The following is a 21,076-nucleotide window of genomic DNA, read 5'->3' as shown; positions in this document are numbered from 1 at the left end:
GACCCTGAACACATCAAGGCAATTAAACAATGTGCACATCCTAGAAATGTAAAACAGTTGAAGGGATTTTTCGGAATGGCCGGATACTATCGACGGTACATTAGAGGTCAAGAACTGAATGATCCAAAAATTTTACGTTTATTAAGGAAGGGTGTACAGTGGATTTGGGACCATGGGGCAAATGACGTGTTTGAAAACATCAAAAGGGCGCTTGTTGAATCACCCATATTACATCATCTGGTTATGGGCAAAGCGTTTAAAATTTCGGAATACGGTATCGCCGCAGAACTTTTTCAAAGAGAGTGGGATCTAAACTATGTAGCACACCGAACCATAGCTTTTGCTAGCCGTAGTCTAACTAAGCATGAATTAAATTATATATCTACCAAAAAAGAACTATTGGCAATTGTATGGAGTATTCAGAAACTTCAAACACTAATATGGGGATCAGAAATCCATGTTTGTACTGATCATCAAGCTCTATCCTTTCTCAGGAGTAGTAGTCTGTTGCACAGCAGGTTAATGTGATGGATGCTGTTCCTACAGGAATATGATATTACAATTCAAAATGTAAAAGGTTCCGAGAATATTGTACTGGATGCTCAGCTACTCCCAGCCAGTGACAATGCATGACATCTCAGTAAACATATCATTTCATCTACTGAGACAAAAATGGGATTTTTCCTTTTTTTTAATAATAATTCCCTGACACATTTAAAATTCCCCAAGTTCGAGAACTTGTGGCAACCTGGGTACCATGAATTTCTCCTTAAATTAACAATACTTGAGTATAGTTACGTGCAGTGATGTATGTAATATATGTCTTATAATTCAAAAACTTCCTCACACCAATTTTGATAATGTTCCTACATAATAATAATAAAAATAATAATAATAACAATAAAACCCGTGGAGGCCCGGGAAAAGAATAGGCCTTAGGTATGTTCTGCCAGTCGTACAAGGCGACGAAAAGTACAAACCACTAATAGGGCTAACCCCCCTTTTAGTGTGATTAGTTGGTTCAGGGCAGAACTAATGAAGCCTCGGACAAGCACTGTCATGGTTGGGGACGATGCTTCAACCCGATGCCCATCCACAATGGTAACGACACTGCTAGCCACACGGAAAATGATTTAAATCCAAATAGAGGTGTTTTGCAGGATATGCTTCCTGCAACCACTCTAGAAGGAAAACAAAGACAGAGGATGAGATGGTCAGATGAAGTTAACCGACACCTCATGTTCTGTTATTACCAAGCAACAAACTTAGGAACAAACACAACTGGATACAGATCACAAGTATACACAACATTTATTACCAGATAGCCAGAATTAAAATTTTTAACAGAACAACGACTAGCTGATCAGATCCGTGTAATAATCAAAAATAACAGGAGACCCCAGTCAGAATTAGAAAACATCAAACAACAAGTACAACAAATACTGGAACAAAATAATGTGCAATCAGAAGAAGAAGAAAATACAGTAATGGACTCAAACATCCCAGAGCAAACAAACAAAGAACAACACGCATCAATTAAACAATCAGAGGAAAACGACATCTTAAGACGGCCACCAGAACATGAAGTGACACACATGTTAGATATAGAAGAAAAATTTCAGCTGACATATATAGAATACAAAGACACAAATACAGACATTAGACCATTCTTGCATAGATCACCAAATAACCCACAAGTCGAAACAACAACAACAACTAACAACACAATCATACACAACAAAATAAATGAAAATACAACTATGGAAGAGTTACAACTACTGATTTATATAGGAGCACTCACTACACTAAATATACACACTAGGCAGAGATCAGAACCAACCAAGACACAGAAGAAACCCACAAAACCAGCATGGCAACACAGGCTACAGATCAGAATAGAAAAACTGAGAAAAGACATCGGACAGCAAACACAATTTATAAGAAATGAAATGTCAGAAAAAAAATGAAAAACGTTAGGTAAAATCTCACAACAAGAAGCGATAGAGCAGTTAGATGAAAAGAAGCAGAAATTACAAGCATTGGCCATATGACTTAGTAAATACAAAAAAAGTGAAAATAGAAGGAAACAAAACTAAACATTCAACACAAACCAAAAGAAATTTTACCAGACAACAGATAACACACACATTAAAATAGACAATCCACCAAACATAACAGACATGGAACACTTCTGGAGCAACATATGGTCAAACCCGGTACAACATAACAGGCAAGCACGGTGGATACAAGCAGAAACAGACACATACAAGATGATACCACAAATGCCTGAAGTGATAATTTTGCAACATGAAGTCACCCAAGCAATTAATTCTACTCACAATTGGAAAGCCCCTGGAAAAGATAAAATAGCAAATTTCTGGCTAAAGAAGTTCTCCTCAACACATTCACATCTAACTAAATTATTTAACAGTTACATTGCAGACCCATACACATTCCCTGATACACTTACACATGGAATAACTTATCTGAAACCTAAAGATCAAGCAGACACAGCAAACCCAGCTAAATATCGCCCCATAACATGCCTAGAAACAATATACAAAATATTAACTTCAGTCATTACACAGAAATTAATGACACATACAGCACAGAACAAAATTATAAATGAAGAACAAAAAGGTTGTTGCAAAGGAGCATGAGGATGTAAAGAGCAACTGATAATAGATGCAGAGGTGACATATCAAGCTAAAACTTAACAAAGGTCGCTACACTATGCATACATTGATTACCAAAAAGCTTTTGATAGTGTACCCCACTCATGGTTACTACAAATATTGGAAATATACAAAGTAGATCCTAAATTGATACAGTTCCTAAACATAGTAATGAAAAATTGGAAAACTACACTTAATATCCAAACAAATTCAAAAAATATCACATAACAGCCAATACAGATTAAGCGTGGAATATACCAAAGAGACTCATTAAGTTCTTTCTGGTTCTGCCTTGCTCTGAACCCACTATCCAACACGCTAAATAATACAATTATGAATACAATATTACTGGAACATACCAACACAAAATCACACATTTCCTGTACATGGATGATCTAAAACTACTGGCAGCAACAAATCAACTACTCAACCAATTACTAAAGATAACAGAAGTATTCAGCAATGATATAAACATGGCTTTTGGAACAGACAAATGTAAGAAAAATAGCATAGTCAAGGGAAAACACACTAAACAAGAAGATTACATATTGGATAACCACAGCGACTGAATAGAAGCGATGGAAAAAACAGATGCCTATAAATATCTAGGATACAGACAAAAAATAGGAATAGATAATACCAATATTAAAGAAGAACTAAAAGAAAAATATAGACAAAGACTAACAAAAATACTGAAAACAGAACTGACAGCAAGAAACAAGACAAAAGCTATAAATACTTATGCTATACCAATATTGACCTACTCATTTGGAGTAGTGAAATGGAGTAACACAGACCTAGAAGCACTCAATACACTTACACGATCACAATGCCACAAATATAGAATACATCACATACATTCAGCAACAGAAAGATTCACATTAAGCAGAAAGGAAGGAGGAAGGGGATTTATTGACACAAAAAACCTACATTATGGACAGGTAGACAATTTAAGAAAATTCTTTCTAGAACGAGTAGAAACTAGCAAAATACACAAAGCAATCACTCATATAAATACATCGGCTACACCACTACAATTTCATAACCACCTCTACAACCCTTTTACATCACATAACATCAACAGATATGAAGAAAGTAAATTGGAAAAAGAAAACACTACATGGCAAGCACCCATATCATCTAACACAGCCACACATCGATCAAGACGCATCCAACACATGGTTAAGAAAAGGCAATATATACAGTGAGACGGAAGGATTCATGATTGCATTACAGGATCAAACAATAAACACCAGATATTACAGCAAGCATATTATTAAAGATTCCAATACCACAACAGATAAATGCAGACTTTGCAAACAACAAATAGAAACAGTAGATCACATCACAAGCGGATGTACAATACTAGCAAATACAGAATTCCCCAGAAGACATGACAATGTAGCAAAAATAATACATCAACAGCTTGCCATACAACATAAACTAATAAAACAACACGTTCCCACATACAAGTATGCACCACAAAATGTACTGGAGAATGATGAATACAAATTATGCTGGAACAGAACCATTATAACAGATAAAACAACACCAAATAACAAACCTGACATCATACTCACCAATAAAAAGAAGAAATTAACACAACTAATTGAAATATCCATACCCAATACAACAAATATACAGAAGAAAACAGGATAAAAAAATTGAAAAATACATCCAACTGGCTGAGGAAGTCACAGACATGTGACATCAGGATAAAGTTGACATCATACCAATTATACTATCAACTACAGGAGTCATATCACACAATATCCACCAGTACATCAACGCAATACAGCTACATCCGAACTTATATATACAACTACAGAAATCTGTAATTATTGATACTTGTTCAATTACCCGAAAGTTCCTAAATGCAATTAACATATACCGTACAGTTGAAAGGAAGTCACGCTTGATCAAGGTCTGCGTCACCTTCCATTTTCAACCAGACATAAAGTCTGAGACAGGAAAGAGAAATAACAATAACAAAAATGTAGAAAAGGGAACTTCCCAGTGTTGGATGGGCATTGTGATGCATGTCAGACTTACTTCACTTTGCCATAACATGTATGATAAAAATTATTACACGTACAATTTGCAGTGCCATTTCTGACGCTATTGTGCATACAAAGAGATACACCACAATGCCTTCCAAAAGAGTGCTGTTTCTACTGTGTAACACAGTGCTTAACTCATTTTAGTCAAAATCTGACTTATACCATTATGCCAGAAACTGTGTGTGTGTGTGTGTGTGTGTGTGTGTGTGTGTGTGTCAGTTTACAGTTTTGTCATTGTCAGTTGTCACATTAACATTTATGCAAGCCCTGTAATTATTTACACTTTTCATTGTGCATGAAAATTACTTCTGTGCAATAAAAACTCTACATATCTCCTATAAATTAAATATTTGCTACTAGAAAGGTCATGCGTATGTACACCCCTACAAAACTGACTAATTAAAGAGAACAAGCTTGTCACATGAACACTACTACTGACATTCTCAATCAGAATCAGTTTTTACAACACAAATTGTTCGTACAAGTAACACCCAATGTCTCGTTGCTGGGTATGTTAATATTCATACGTCAGATAATTTTGATCTCCCATTCCAACCCTTGGGATGGAAAATGCTTCTCCAACAAACCCCCAGCCTCTACCATCCACTTCATCTCTATCTCTTTACCTTTCCATATTTTTCAGTAGCCTTACCCCCTTTTCTTTCTATGTGATATTCCTTCCTCTCACTCCAAAACTTAATCATTTTTTTTTCTTTGTCCAAAGTTTTGCATCTTCATCATCTCCCCCCCCCCCCCCCCAACAAAAAAAAAATAAATAAATAAATAAAAAAATTGCTTTCTCAATCCTTCTATATTGTTTTGTATTTCTGCCCTACAATTCATTTTGAGTGTATATATTCATTTTGATGAATTGGTGACAGTGTTGGTACCTGTTTTTGTTAACATTTTTACACCTTTCTTCAACTTACACGTTTCCTAATTCAATTTTGGTTAACTCCAACATCTTCTTACCTTAGTGTTACCCCTTACTTCTAATCTTTCACTTTCTTCTATGAAGAAACTGCATGAAAAATCTGAAAGCTAGAGACCCATATATATTTTTCTGTTTCTATAAATATCAGACTTTATATAATTGCTCTTTTATCAGCTGCTAGCGCATAATGGTGATTTGCCTTATACGTTGAAATAGCTCATTGTTTTCAAAATGAGGAAAATGGTTTAACTTATGAAAAACTAAAATGCACACTACTAATATTTACTAATAATATCAGAACCTACCTTCTTTCCATCCTCAATCCATAGTAAGGTTGGATACCCTTTGATCTCAAAATCATTGCACACAGATCTATGGGCTGTACAGTCAATTTTCGAAATTACAACAGATGTGTCATGTTCCAGAGACTTGGCAAGTTCCTCCCACGTCGGAGCTAATTTCTGGGTAAAAATGAAACCATATAGTTCACAGTTATACTAGCACTTTTTTTTTTAATTTGAAACAACATTAACTTATTTTTGGGCTGCACCCAATAGTAAAATAATTGGCATCACAAATGTTCACGCTGTGGTATTATGATAATTTTTAGCAACAAAAGGCAAAATGGAGTGTTTTACAAGATGTCGAGATTTTGTGACCACATTTCTCTGGTGTTAAAGCGTTCTCCCCTGAACACTTTGGTGCTTCCACAGTTATAGTTATGGAATAAATAGAGCATATCCTCAAAGAAATATACGAAAAAAGATATAAGTAACAGCCACATACTAAGTAGCTAAATTACATAGTACTTTCAGGTCCAACACGTTAACTCAGAACATAAAAAGATATGTCACAAAATGGGTTAAAAAAATAAAATATTTGGTTTGGTATACAATACACTTAAGTATGGAAAGTATATTTCGACAAAGAGATTTTTGTGTGGCAAATTAGATAAAAATAAATGTACTTTGACTCATCTCACTGCAATAAAACATTACCTGTAATGTCATTAAAGAATTAGCAATACACATTGCAAGTAAAACTAGAAATTAGTAATTAGTATCAAAAGCAAACCACAAGTTGCATGAAAAATATGTAGGCACACAATCTATACCAACTAGTAACCAAATTACTCTGAATCGTTAAATACGTGTTTTCACACAAATGTAAATGGAAATTTGGACACAAAAACAACAGAATCATACAAATAAGTGTGCATTACAATCAGAGTGTGCATTTTATATGCCAGATGAATACGTGAAAGTGTTAAGTATAAATTAAAATAAAATGAATGATTTTGTGGCTAAGCAGGTATGTGTGAAACTACAAATAAAAAGATGTCTGATTCAGACGTTGGCCAGCCTCAGCAATTTTGCTGTTGCTTATATCCCCAGGAATGGAACATTCTGTTGCAGCACCACTATGAACAGAAAGCTGCCTTTAAAGCAGGAGTATTCAGGGTACCAAAAGGATGACACTAACTGTTTACAGAAGAATACAAACATTGGTAGAAGCTGATCTCTGGAAAGATCGGTTTGGGTTCCATATAAGTGCAGGAACATAGTGCTGACGCTGAATGTTAGTTGAAAGGTAAACCTGCATTTACAATTTTAGAGAAAGCTTTTGATAATATTGAGTGAATCACACTCTGAAATTCTGAAGGTAATAGGGACAAAATATAGACAACTAAAGATTATCTACGACCTGCTGAGAAAACAAACTATAGTTTTAAGAGTGTAATGACACATCAGGGAAGCAATGGTTGAGCAGCGAGTGGGACAGGATTGCGGTATGTTCCAGTATTATTCAATCTGATTCAATCTGTATGTACATTGAGCAAGTAGTAAAGGAGACAAAGGACTAATTTGGTAGAAAAACTGACAGAATTATAATGTTATCAGTAAACCACAGTGATAAACAACTTGCAAGAGCAGTTGAACAGAATGGCTAGTGACTTGAAACAAGGTTATAAAATGAATATCAAGAAAACTGAAACAACAGTATTGGAATGCAGTCTAATTATATCGAACAATTCTGAAGGAATTAGATCACGAAATGAGACACGAAAAGCAATAGACAAGTTTTGCTTTTTGGGCAGCAAAACAACTGACAAAACAAACATCAAATACAAAGTTAAGTGTTAGGAAGTATTTTCTGAAGATATTTATCTGGAATGTTGCCCTATGTGAAAGTGAAACACACGTGATAAACGGTTTAGAAAAGAAGATAATATAAGCTTTTGAAATAAGGTGTTGCATACAAATGTCAAAGTTTAGATGGGATAAGTAATATGTGGTGCTGAATAAAATCGGGGGAAGGGGGAGGGATTTGTAGCACAACTTTACTTTTTAAAAAAATATGAGGGACCGGTTGATAGGAAATATCCTACAGCAGCTGATCCAGTTCAAGTGCTCATCTGTGGGCAGCTGCAGATACACAAGCACGGGTGGCCAAACAGCTGATGTGTGGGCAGTCAGGCAGCTGGGTCATATCATAGACAAATGTATTGCAACGGTTGAGTGCATGTGGGCGAGGGTGGCCAAGTAACTTGCACATGTGCATAGACATAATACAGGCATCAGGGGCTATACTAGCTGCATCTGCCTGAAGACGAGCTAAGAAGTGCCCGCAGCCTATGGGGCAACATCAGAGCAGCCAGTCCTAAGGCATCATAGAATCATCAATTTGGTAATTGAAGAAAGTGTGGATGGTAAAAACTGAATAAAGGGAGGTCAAGTCTTGAATACACAGGTTCAAATGGATGAAAGGTGGTGTAGTATAGTGTAACATACAACTCTGTTAAAGTGATGTGTTGCATAAAGTATTTAGGATTTACGAATTACAAGTGTTGAATACTGAAATGCTTTTATTTAATGTCACTTGAAGCTGGACATGCATGCTGAACATTGAATTTTTTCTGTATGCACATGCTGACTGGATGGTAAGGGAGACTGTGTTGCTACTAGATGGGGCAACAGTGGTAGTGGCTTGCATTTGCCCATACTTGCTGCTCTTAATGTTTCCTCCAAGCCTCAAAGTTGCACCAGCCTTCACAGAAGACGATGCCCATGACATTGCAAAAAAAAAAAAAAAAAAAAAAAAAAAAAAAAAAAAAAAAAAAAAAAGAAGAAGAAGAAGAAGAAGAAGAAGAAGAAGAGTCTGAGATAAGGGCTGCTATGTATTTTAACTGTGTTCATTGCAAAAGATGTTGAAATGTACTTGTCAAGCAGATGGAGAACAGTTTGAAGGATTTCCTGTGTGTAAAAAGCTGTTCTGTTATATGTGGTTTCTAAGAAGAAAATTCTTTCATTTACTAGTGTGCAGAGAAGTAGTCTCTTGTCAGGTTTTTAGTGCATGTCAAAAGGAGAAGCAAAACAATATGCGGCACACACGGTATAACTCAATGCTGATTTGGAGAGGATGGGAGGGCGGACGGGGAGTGAGAGTGAGAGTGAGAGAGAGAGAGAGAGAGAGAGAGAGAGAGAGAGAGAGAGAGAGATTATATTTATAAATTTCTTTTCTAAGTTTACACATGGGTAACGAAAAGAAGGCATTTTGGCATTAGCAGTCTACCCGACTACTAACATACTGCACTACTCCACAAAACACGTCACAGAGATAATCTAGGAAACATTTCAGTAGTTACAAAGAGATGAATAGGCTCACACAGTGTAAACTAGCACAAACAGCTGAATCAAACCAGTCATCGGACTGAAGACCCCAACAATGTAACATTCAAGGTACAGTAGGAGCACTGTGAGAACTACCTCTGTTTGAAGGTTGCACTAGATATTTGATGTGGATCATGCAACTTTTATTGGGAATGATTAATATGCCAATGATTTCGCCAACTGTTTTACAGGCTGGAAGTACAAGTCAAGAATGGAGATGAAAAAGCAAAATTTCTACTAGGTAAGTCCCTCGCCGATATACACTGCAACACTGCACAGATGAGACATATCATCATAGACTAACAGTAAATTTTGAAGATGCTTGTGTGTCAAACAGTTGTGTCAGCATTCTCCTCTAAGTTTTGAATTAGTAATATACTTTTTGTGGAACTATACAATGACTGCCTAAAACCAAAAAGGATTGCAAAATGTTACAAAACTCCATTAAGAAGTCTGAAATTGGGTCCCTAGAAGATTTTAAGTATTATATCCCTATTTGGCTTATTACTGCAAGGATTAGTTTAGGAACATTGTTGTACGTTCTATTTCAGGGATGCAGAGAGTTTTGGGGCCTTAACTGGTGCAAATTTTCCTTGATAACACTAGTGCTCTGCTTACAAGGGGACCACATACCAATCTGCAAAGGTGTCCCATACAGCTCTCAATAATTATTGAGAAAATCAACTTTGTAGTTTTCTGAATGTCTTTAATACCCTAAGGCATTGTCACTTTTTTTTTTGGACAGACAGCATGACCCTGTGGTAGAATACTTACCTGCAGGGAAGGGGCCTGGGTTCGATCCTGGGCGAGTCATTACTATGCAAAGGTGCATGACCTACAAGCACTTCTGTGAAACGTAAACTGCATGAAGATGAAAAAAAGTTGATAGCATTCAAGACTGGTAATTCTGTATCACAAGTTCACAACTCATTTAAGTCCTTTTTTTCTTTGTGTGTTCATTTTAAATACCTATGTCATTTACATACAAAATTAGTCAAATACATGCTTATTAACAAGTATCTGTCATTTATGCAAAAAAATGGGTCTTCTTATTTCTAATTACTTACTGCTAACAAAAATCCAGTTTTCATTGCAAATATTTTTTAATTGCCACAGACAAGTCTGACCTCAGCAGCCAGAGAGAGTCGTCGTGTGTGTGTGTGTGTGTGTGTGTGTGTGTGTGTGTGTGTGTGTGTGTGTGTTCTGAAGAAGACCTTTTGGCTCAAAGCTTACTTGTTTAGAAGTCTTTTATTGTGTCTGTCCGTGACTTGCCAACTCCTCTGTATGGCGAGGAGTAGCTATCTATCTTTTTCACAATATAGTAATTACTTCATCCTGAATTTTCCAGTGTTTGAGATTGTTAGTACAGGTTTTTTAAATTAGAAAAGAATAACATTATTTTTCCATCTTTATGATTCATGCTTTACGGAAACGCTCACAGAATGTGCATCGATTTTGCTTTACAATAGTAGAAATGTTCAGAAAATTTCAAAAATCGATTGATCTAAATGCCTTTTGGTCTCTCATTAGTACGTAATTTAGCCTAAAAGATTCAGTTGGAACAAATGGTCAACACTGCAGGCACCTCCGGCCATATTTGTGCACCTCCAGAGTACCAAAGCATTGTACTTTGGTGTCTAAGATTTGGTTTCTGGGGCACTCAACTGCGGGGTCATCAACGCCCGTACAAAGTCCCAATTTTTACACAGTCCACTTTTTACACAGTCCAATCTAGCCACTGTCATGACTGATGATGATGAAGACAACACAAACACCCAGTCCCCAACATGACCGGAAATCTAACCCGGGACCCCGTGATCTGGAGCCACTAGACCACAAGGGATAATAGGGCTAGCAAATGCATTACACCAAGGGTTACCCACAGGAGATGACCTGTGTCCCAAATTTTTTGGGACATATGCACTGAAACCCATATGCACATTTATGGATGAGCATAAGCAGGTGACTTGCTGGTAGAACAGAAGGCAAGTACAGATATTGGTTGAATGCAGCAGCTGTAGTGAATAGACAATTAACTGTCAGTATCTGTTAACAACACAACATAAATGCTACCAAAGAATAAATATAGATAAGGTTCCCCTTATTCATAGGCAGGCAAATGTACATATCATTGGGTTCATCTACACAAAAAAATAAACATCGAGCAGCACATTATCAATGCAGCCAAAGTGATGCATAAGGTAATAGTAACAGGAGTGCTACCAACAGAATACAACTGCTGACAATCAGAATCTATGACAATGTCTTATTTATAGCAGTCACCAGGCTTCACAGGCAGTGCTTAAATGCACCATCTCTGCCATGCTCAGTATCATACAGAGGGCTGAATGGTTAACTCACAATGCTTACTGAAACATGCGGATCCACCACAGTAATCACTGTCCTACTTTTTAGATTAATTTCCAATAGACACTGCCTCAAATATATCTTGCTACTAGAAAATAACTCAAGAAGAGCAAGATATAGGTATTGCCTAAACAAATTTGCACAAAATTCCAGCTGAGGCACTGGTATGTGAAACATGGCAAAGTGACTGGAACTAGTCTGATAGTAGTTGGTTTGTCTATAAAATATTCACAAACATCTAGTACAGATTGAAGTTGCAAGTCTCATCCATTATCTTGGTCAATGAGTCAAAAATCCAAGACTGACAGTCAGAAGTACGTCAAAGCCAAGCGGTTCATTCTCCCAGATCAAACTGTAATCTGCTGTCCATTCTACAATCCACACTGATCAGAGACAATTCCAAAATATTGATTAAACGTAATAGTTATAAAGACCCAGGTTTGTGGGAAATTGTGAATAGCATGATAGATGCCATTTGCTATTAACTGTACAGCAAATACTTCTGTAGGAATCAGGCAAGTTTGCAAAATAGGTTCCGAGCATGCAACACATACAGTGCAAGTGATAATGAAAGTGAAAGTTTGAGTGATGATGTAATTAGTAAAATGTTACTTGCAGCAATGCTGGAAGACTCAACAAATGGCAGCAGTGTGTCACCTTCTCCTGCATCACCAATTTCATCATGATCACTGCTAAGCCAATGGCGCGATCCACTGCGATGTCAACAGCCACTGGCAGCATAGCAGATGGCACCTGAATGCTAGGCAGTGGATCGCAAAACAATATTTTTAACTTGTTTTGACAATCTGTTGACTTGAAAAACACAAGTGGTGATGAGGGTGAAATATCCTAAGAAATTATTGTTTTCAGTGGAAACTGTGGAAATTACAGCAATTGGTAGTATATACAGACAGCATCAAATGATGTTTGTACTAATAAATGATACAGCCAATGCTATTAACACAAGGAGCAGATTCCAGCTAGCATGTGAGCTCATCTGATGTCACTCATGCTTACTTCCTCCTCTTGTTTTAATTTCATTTAGCAGTTAATTTGGTATTATCAATTCTCATTTTGTTTTCCTCGTTCCTTAGTAGTCTTAAAGTACCGTTAATTGTAAACTGGTTGAATAATGAAACAACTGCGATAGTGTAAACTTTTGAAAAAGTATACATAGTACAACCCTTTTAAAAAATACGATAATTGGTTTGATAATATAGTAATACACAAATAAAAAATTACATACATAAAGACATAAATAAATAAATACTTATGGATCCATTCACCTTTACAGTGATTTGCATACGTGAGAAGTTCGCAACTATACTGTAGAGCAGAGTCCACATTTACCTATAGGCAGCTCTAAACCCAAGTCAGATCAGAGAAAGGCCTACAAAAGCACTGCTGTGTTCAGAGCCTTACCTAAGTGAATGCTTGAAATTAACAGTCTTTGGAATGAGAATTACTTTTTTTTAAGAAGCGATGCACATTGGAGATAATGCTAATGACAATTTTAGTTGGGCTCTTACAAATGCTGTGAACTGACACTACAAATCATTTGTCTATTCCTGAAACATGGAAGTTGCAGCTATGCTAACTTTCAAATCTTATTCCCTCTGCTGAACTTATTGTCAACGTTTTTTCAGTTCACTACTGCAGGAATGACACTGAATGAGATAAAGGTAACAAAGAAAACTCTACAGCAACCTTTAAAAACTACTAAAAAATGCAAGGAACACACAACACTGTCGAAGTCCAAAATATAATGAACTCTTACTTTCCCTGTGAGATTAAGAGCAACAAACAAACTAAAGGAAACACTACCTGCAAAAAAAAAAAAAAAAAAAAAAAAAAAAAAAAAAAAAAAAAAAAAAAAAAAAAAAAGACTCAATAATATATCCGAGTTGGTAGGTAAACATAATCTGACAATGGAAACTCCAGGTTGGAATAACAACATTAGGAAAAGGATAGATTGCTACTCACTGTAAGGATGACCTGTTGAGTTGCAACAGACACAGCGAAAAGATTGTTACACACTATAGCTTTCAGCCAAAGCCTTCTTCAGTAAAGAAAACACACATTTACACAAGCAAGCACTCCTCATGCACACATGACCACTACCATCATCAGCTCTGACCACGAACAGTGATCTACTTTTCTCATGACCACAGTTTGGCACAGACCGTTCATCCTGCTGCACCGCTCGTTGGTAGTTGTACCATTATAAAAAAATCTGTGCAATGAATGCAGCAGAGCTGGTATACGACATGGCCACTTTCACCGTTGGCCCAGCCATTGAGGGGGTAAAACAAGCCTGTGACAGGACTGCAACAGGAAATGCTGGGTGTGTAAATTGTGCAGATCTTGCACTTGGGTCTTCCACAGGGATATGTTCTCTGTGACAAGGGGTTGAGATTGGGAGTGGTATAGGGATGGCCTGGTATGTTGTGGAGGTAGAGTTGGTGACAGCACACGAAATTAGGAGGGGCGGGAAGGACCTTGGGTAGGATATCCCTCATTTCAGGGCATGATGATAGATAATCAAAGCCCTGACAAAGGATGAAGTTGATTTGTTCCAGTCTGGGATGGTACTGGATGACAAAGGGAAGGGGGCACTCTTTTCTGGCAGATCTTGGGCGTGATGGGAGCGTTGGGAATGTGTATGGAAACGGTGTGAAAAATTGTGTGCGGACTAGAAAGTGGGGATAATGGTTGGTTGGTTTAAAAGAGGGGAGAAGGGACCAAACTGCTTTGTCAACGGTCCCTTGTTCTGAATAAAACAATGCCACAAGGGTGAGAATAAAACAAACGAGACTGACAACACAAAACGGAGAGAAAGGAAAAACCACAAGAACGACGGAAGGGTAACAAATACTTAAATGGATAAAAGGAGAGAAGAAAACAACAGAAACGCAAGAAACAGGTAGAAGAGATTAAAACGACAAAACAGATTACCATGGCTTGCTGAACATGAGAATAAAAAGGAGAAGCCAACCACTTTGCAACACATTAAAACCTCCACATTAAAAGCACTAGGGTGGAGGACACAGAGGGACAGGATATGCGCTACAACTTAGGTCAAATGATAAAAACCACCCTCATGAATAAAACAAAAAAGTAAATCAGCCAATGAGGCACTGTCAGATAAAATTAGTGGCAACGAGTCCAGTAACCAAAGATTTCGTCACAGGGCAGTCAAAGTGGGACAATGCACCAGAATATGGGCCAGTGTTAACCGGGCGCCACATCAACACTGAGGCAGGTCTTCATGGTGCAGGAGGTAACCATGGGTTACCCCAGTGTGGCCAATGCGGAGCCGGCAGAGAACCACAGAATCCCTGCGAGAGGCCCGCTCGTGTACTGCCGCACATTCATAGTCCCCTTAATGGCACGCAGTTTGTTGTGCGTACGGAGACTATGGCATTCTATCACCCAAAGCCGAAAAACCTGGCGGCGTAAAAACGAACGCAGGTCAGTTATCAGAATGCTGATCTCCATTAAATAGTTTCCGTGTAGCCTGTTTGCCCAGCCTGTCAGCAAGTTTGTTGCCTGGGATTCCGATGTGTCCTGGGGTCTACACAAACAGCAGTGAATGACCAGACTGTTCCAGTGCACAGATTGACTCCTGGATGGTCACAACCAAAGGATGACGAGGGTAGCACTGGTCAATAGATTTTAGGCTGCTCAAGGAGTCAGTATACAGAAGAAATGTCTCTCCAGGGCATGAACGCATATGCTCAAGAGCATGAGATATAGCACCCAGCACTGCAGTGAAAACACGGCAGCCATCACGCAAGGAATGCCGCTCAATATGTTCTCCATGGGCATACGCGAAGCCGACGTGACCATCAGCCATCGATATGTCTGTATAAACCACTTCATGGCCTCAGTACATGTCAAGAATCAATGAGAGGAAGTGACAGAGGAGAGCCGCAGGGTGAACTGAGTCCTTTGGGCTATGTGAAAGGTCTAGGCGAAGACATGGCCTAGGTGTACACCATGGAGGTGTACATGAATGGACCCTGAGTATAGATGGTAAAGGTAAGGACTCCAGTTCAGATAGAAGGGAACGGACGTGAACAACAAAATTGTAAGCCCTGACCTGGGCCACCGATGCGGGAGGTGAACCGCCATGGGTGCGAAAAGAAGATGATAATTCAGATGCGCAGGAGAACTATGAACGTGTGCAACATAACTGGCGAAAGTTGTGCATGCCTGACCTGCAATGGAGGGACTCCAGCCTCTGCCAGGACGCTGGTCACTGGACTAGTCCTGAGAGCTCCTGTCGCTAGTTGACCACCACAGTGATGCACTGGGTCAAGTAAATGCAATGCTGAGGGCGCTGTCGAACCATAAACCAGACTTCCATAGTCAAGGCGGGATTAAACAAGGGCTCTGTAGAGCTGCAGCAGCATAGAGCGATCTGCACCCCAGTTGATGTTGTTCAGGCAGTGGAGGGAATTGAGGTGCTGCCAGCACTTCCACTTAAGCTGACGAAGGTGAGAAAGGCAAGTCAATCAGGTGTCGAAAACCAGCCCTAAAAATTGATGTGTCTCCACTACAGTGAGGGGATTGTCAGCAAGGTGAAGTTCTGGTTCCGCACGAGTGGTACGACACTGACAGAAGTGCATAACACACGACACTGTGGCTGAAAACTGAAAGCTGTGGGCTACAGCCCATGACTGCGCCTTGTGGATGGCTCCCAGTAGGTGCCGCTCAGCAACACCAGTACTGGTGGAGCAGTACGAAATGCACAAATACAGAGAGGGTGAGACAGACAGGCCTACAGCTGCTGCTAGACCATTAATGGCCACTAAAATTAGAGACACATTCAATACAGAGCCCTGCGGGACCCCATTCTTCTGGATATTGGGGGAACTATGGGAAGCACCAACTTGGACACGGAAAGTATGAAGCAACACTAAATTCTGGATAAAAATCGGGAGCGGGCCTCTGAGACCCCACTCACATCATGTGGCAAGGATATGATGTCGCCAGGTGGTGTCATATGTTTTTCGTAAATCAAAAAAGACGGCAACAAGGTGTTGGCGCCTGGAGAAGGCTGTTCCGATAGCAGATTAGAGGGACACAAGATTATCAGTGGCAGAGCGACCGAGGCGGAAACTGCCCTGGCATGGAGTCAGTAGGCCACATGACTCCAGGACCCAACCCAACTGCTGACACACTATACGTTCCAGTAGCTTACAAAGAACGTTGGTGAGGCTGATGGGCTGATAGCTATCCACATCAAGCAGGTTTTTTCAGGGCTTGAGCACTGGTATGATGGTGCTCTCCTGCCAGTGCGATGGAGAGACACCATCACACCAGATCTGGTTGAAGATCATGAGGAGATGTTGCTTGTACTCAGATGAGAGATGTTTAATCATCTGACTGTGGATTTGATCTGGCCCAGGAGCTGTGTGGGGCAATGTGGAAGGGCACTGAGGAGCTCCCACTCTGTAAATGGGGTGTTGTCGGGTTCACTGTGGCGTATAGTGAACGAGAGGACTTTCCCCTGCATTCACTACTTGAGAGTGCAAAAGGCTGGGGGGTAATTCTCCAACACAGAGGCGCAAGCATAGTGCTTGGCAAAGTGCTCGGCAATCGCATTTGCATCAGTAGATAACGCGCCATTTATGTAAACACCGGGAACACTCGTTGGGGTCTGGTACCAGAAAACTCATTTGATTTTTGCCCAGACTTGGGAAGGTGACATATGGCACCCAATTGTCGAGATGTATCTCTCCCAACACTCCTGTTTCTGTCTTTTATAAACTGGCGAAAGCGGGCACGGAGCCGTTTAAAGGCTATGAGATGCTCCAGGGAAGGGTGCCGCTTACGTCGCTGTAGAGCTCATTGACACTCCTTAATTGCCTCAGTGACTTCCAGCAACCACCAAGAGACTGTCTTTCGCCGGGGCACCCTAAAAAATGAGGGATTGTGTTTTCTTCTGCAGAAATGATCATTGTAGTTACCTGCTCAACCATCACATCGATGTTACCATATGACAGAGATTCAACGGTGACAGCAGAGGTGAAGGCTTCCCAGTCTGCCTTGTTTAAAGCTCATCTGGGCAGGTGTCCGTGGGCCTGACACTGGGGCAATGTCAGGAAGACGGGGAAATGGTGTGGGGGCACATGTATTTAAGAGGCAGAGGTCGAGTTGTGACAGTAAATTTTGACATCTCTGCCTCGGCCAGTAAGCATGGTGCCACCTCACAATGGGTTATGAGTGTTAAAAGCTCCCAAAAGTAGGAAAGGTTTAGGGAGCTGATCAACTAGTGCAGCCAATGCATTCAGGGGCACTGCACCATCTGCAGGAAGATACATGTTGCACACAGTTATTTCCTGCATCATCCTTATCCTGACAGCCACAGCTTCAAGAGGGTTTGAGGGGCACAGATTCACTACATACTGAGTTCAGGACACAGAGACCACCTGACACACTATTATAGTCACTACGGTTCTTGTAATGTCCCCTATAGCCGTGGAGGGCAGGGTTCTGCATTTCCAGGAACCAGGTTTCTTGTAGGGCAATGCAGAAAGCAGGTGTAAAGCTTAACAGTTGCCATACCTCAGCCAGGTGGTGGAAAAAACTGCCGCAATTCCACTGCAGGATAACGTTATCACGATGCTGGGAAGGCAGGAGGCGCGAAAGGAGGCAGGTTATGTCTCAGGGTCACCTGCTGCCTCCGACAGAGTATTTGTAGCCATTTCTATGGTGAATGAGGCAGTGAGATCCCAGTCTGCAAGGACGCTAAGCTCTCCACTGCATCCTCAGATGCAGAATTAATAGGGAGTGGTGGTGATGGGGCCACCTGAGGGTCCTGTTTCTTAGCAGAGTTCTTAGTTTGCTTGCTCTCTCGCTTCTCTTTACGAGCTTGCTGGGAAAATTTCTCCAAAACAGCTTCAGGCACGGAGGAAGACCATAAAGCTCTTCAATCAGTAGTTTTTGGCTCCTTGAGTCACTGGCGAGTGCCCACCATGGCATTAGCAGAGACCTTGGGAGAGAGGGGCCCAAGGAACCCCTTCCACGTGAGAGGACCCGGAGGAGGATGTTGCTTCTCCAGCAGTGAGAAGGGACCAATGTCCCCTGCAGTTTGCATTTGGGGGAGGGGCTTGCTCCCAAAGTAGGTGCTTTGGGAGCCACAGACGAAGATTTGCCCCTTACTATCAAGGGGGCAGATGTATTCTGGTGGCTCGGAGGGCCCACTGTTCGTGGTACAGAGTGAGGAACCATTGTCACTTGGGATGGCATATGTCGGCGGCAACTGAATGGGGTGTAATCTTTGAAATTTATGTTTAGCCTCTGTGTAAGTCAACCGGTCCAGGGTCTTGTATTCCATGATTTTCTGCTCCTTTTGGAGTACTGGGCAGTCTGGCGAGCACAGGGAGTGGTGCTCTCCACAGTTGGTGCAAGTGGGAGGAGGCGCACATGCAGTGTCTGGGTGCAGTGGACATCCGCAGTCTCGACATGTGGCACTGGAAGTGCAGCAGGAAGACATGTGCCCGAACTTCCAGCACTTAAAGGACCGCATAGGGGGAGGGACATATGATTTAAGGTCACAGCAGTAAACCATCACCTTGATCTTTCAGGCAATGAATCACCCTCAAAGCCCAAGATGAAGGCACTGGTAGCAACCCCGTTGTCTTTGGCTCCCCTGTAAACTCGCCAGATGAAACGAACACCCCGACATTCTAAAGTGGTGTGGAGCTCATTGTCAGACTGCAAGAGCAGATTGCGATGGAAAATGATCCCCTGGACCATGCTGAGGCTTTTGTGGGGAGTGACGGAAACAGGAATATCACCCAGCTTGTCACAGGCGAGTAATGCTGGGGATCGGGCTGGGGATGCTGACTGAATCAAGACTGCGCCATTTCGCATCTTTGACAGCACTGTCACTTCTCCAAACTTATCCTCAAGGTGTTCAACGCAAAATAGAGGCTTCATAGTTAGAAAGGAGTCCCCATCAGTTCGTCTTTAGACTAAAAATCGAGGTGAATATGGCTCTCTCCATTCTGTAGCCCTACTTTCCTCCCATGGTGTAGCGAGGGAGGGAAATGATTTAGGGCAGGGGCGGGCAGGAATCCTGCACGTGTGTAGTGCACTTGCACGCATGCAGTTAGCAGCTGTTCTGTACGCACACAGGAGCAAGCTGGCCACCCGCTTCTCTCCTCTCCCTACCATATCGTCTACTTCCTCTGTAATGTGTTTGGTTTCCCAGCTTGCTTTATTGAATGAAGGATTAAGCTTGAAAGAAATCATGATTTGAAAGAGTACCTATTAGCTACGGTACGTTTCATTTAATTATCACAAGTGGAGTTTACAATACGTAGAATGTCTGGAACAAAATTTCTGCATACAGACAAACGGAAACAGTTACGTAAATTTTCATCGCTGATGTTTGCTCTTAACCGAGACTTATTAATTTTCATAACAGATAAAAAGCTCTCACAAACATATGTCAAGCCAAACACTGACATTATCTTTGCGGCTTCAGGATGGAGATGAGGAAACTTGCTGTGGAAAGTCGTGATAAAAGTCTATTACACGTCTTGCCAAAAGGAACTTGTCTCTCAGACGAGAATTACACTGTAGATCTATTAATTCCATTTGCAAATTGGGATGAATATCATCTACAGAAACAGCAAATGTTCTTGAGACCCATTCAACAGCTTGGTATAAATATGATATACCCCCAAATCGCTTGAGAAATTCCTCTTTTATTGTTCTAAGTACTTAAACATGTTCTTTGCAATTCTGTTCTCGCACAGTAGACAGAGTAGGGAAATGCACTGCGTTCCCTGACTAGAGCTGTCATTCCCACAGCTCGAGCTTGCTAGTGAAAGCTTGCACCTTTGCAACCGTTTCACAAATTAGCTGATTATCTCCTTGCAAACTTGGGTTCAATGCATTCATGTGTCCGTTAATGTCCACTAAAAATGCAAGGTCGGCAACCCACTCTGGATCTTCTAACTTGGGGTCGTACCTTCCTTTGTCCTTTAAAAACTGATTTATTGGTATTCTTAGCTCAAAAAATCTTTTGAGTACATTACCGTGGCTAAGCCAAGGGACTTCATTGTGGTATGGTATGACACCGTACTCTTTCCAAATTTCAGCTAAATATATGTGAAACTGTCTATGTGTATGCCCGTTGGATCTCAAATAATTAACTGCCCGAATAATCACTTGCATGACATCCCCCAGTTTTGCTGCTTTTGCACTGAGTACTTCTTGGTGCAAAATACAGTGGATGCTGTACAATGATTCTTCTGTATGCTGTAGCTTTTTTCTTAGTAATCCAACAAATCTCGTTTGTTCCCATTTCATTGCAGGTGCTCCGTCTGTTGTCACTGACACCAAACGTTC

At 40.4% G+C, this 21,076-nt stretch overlaps 1 protein-coding gene across 1 annotated transcript in view; it reads right to left on the bottom strand.

Annotated features, from left to right (window-relative positions):
- LOC126253976 (thioredoxin domain-containing protein 5 homolog) overlaps nucleotides 1–21,076 on the bottom strand; it is a 122,805-nt gene that overhangs the window by 42,465 nt on the left and 59,264 nt on the right. Inside the window, exon 5 of the mRNA XM_049955271.1 lies at nucleotides 5,975–6,130. Within this exon, the coding sequence (XP_049811228.1) occupies nucleotides 5,975–6,130 (156 nt within the window). The remainder of the gene's footprint in view (nucleotides 1–5,974; nucleotides 6,131–21,076) is intronic.

Source organism: Schistocerca nitens, chromosome 1 (genome assembly GCF_023898315.1).
Source record: "Schistocerca nitens isolate TAMUIC-IGC-003100 chromosome 1, iqSchNite1.1, whole genome shotgun sequence".
Classification (NCBI taxonomy): Eukaryota; Metazoa; Arthropoda; class Insecta; order Orthoptera; family Acrididae; genus Schistocerca; species Schistocerca nitens.
This window is presented reverse-complemented; position numbering and strand designations above follow the sequence as displayed.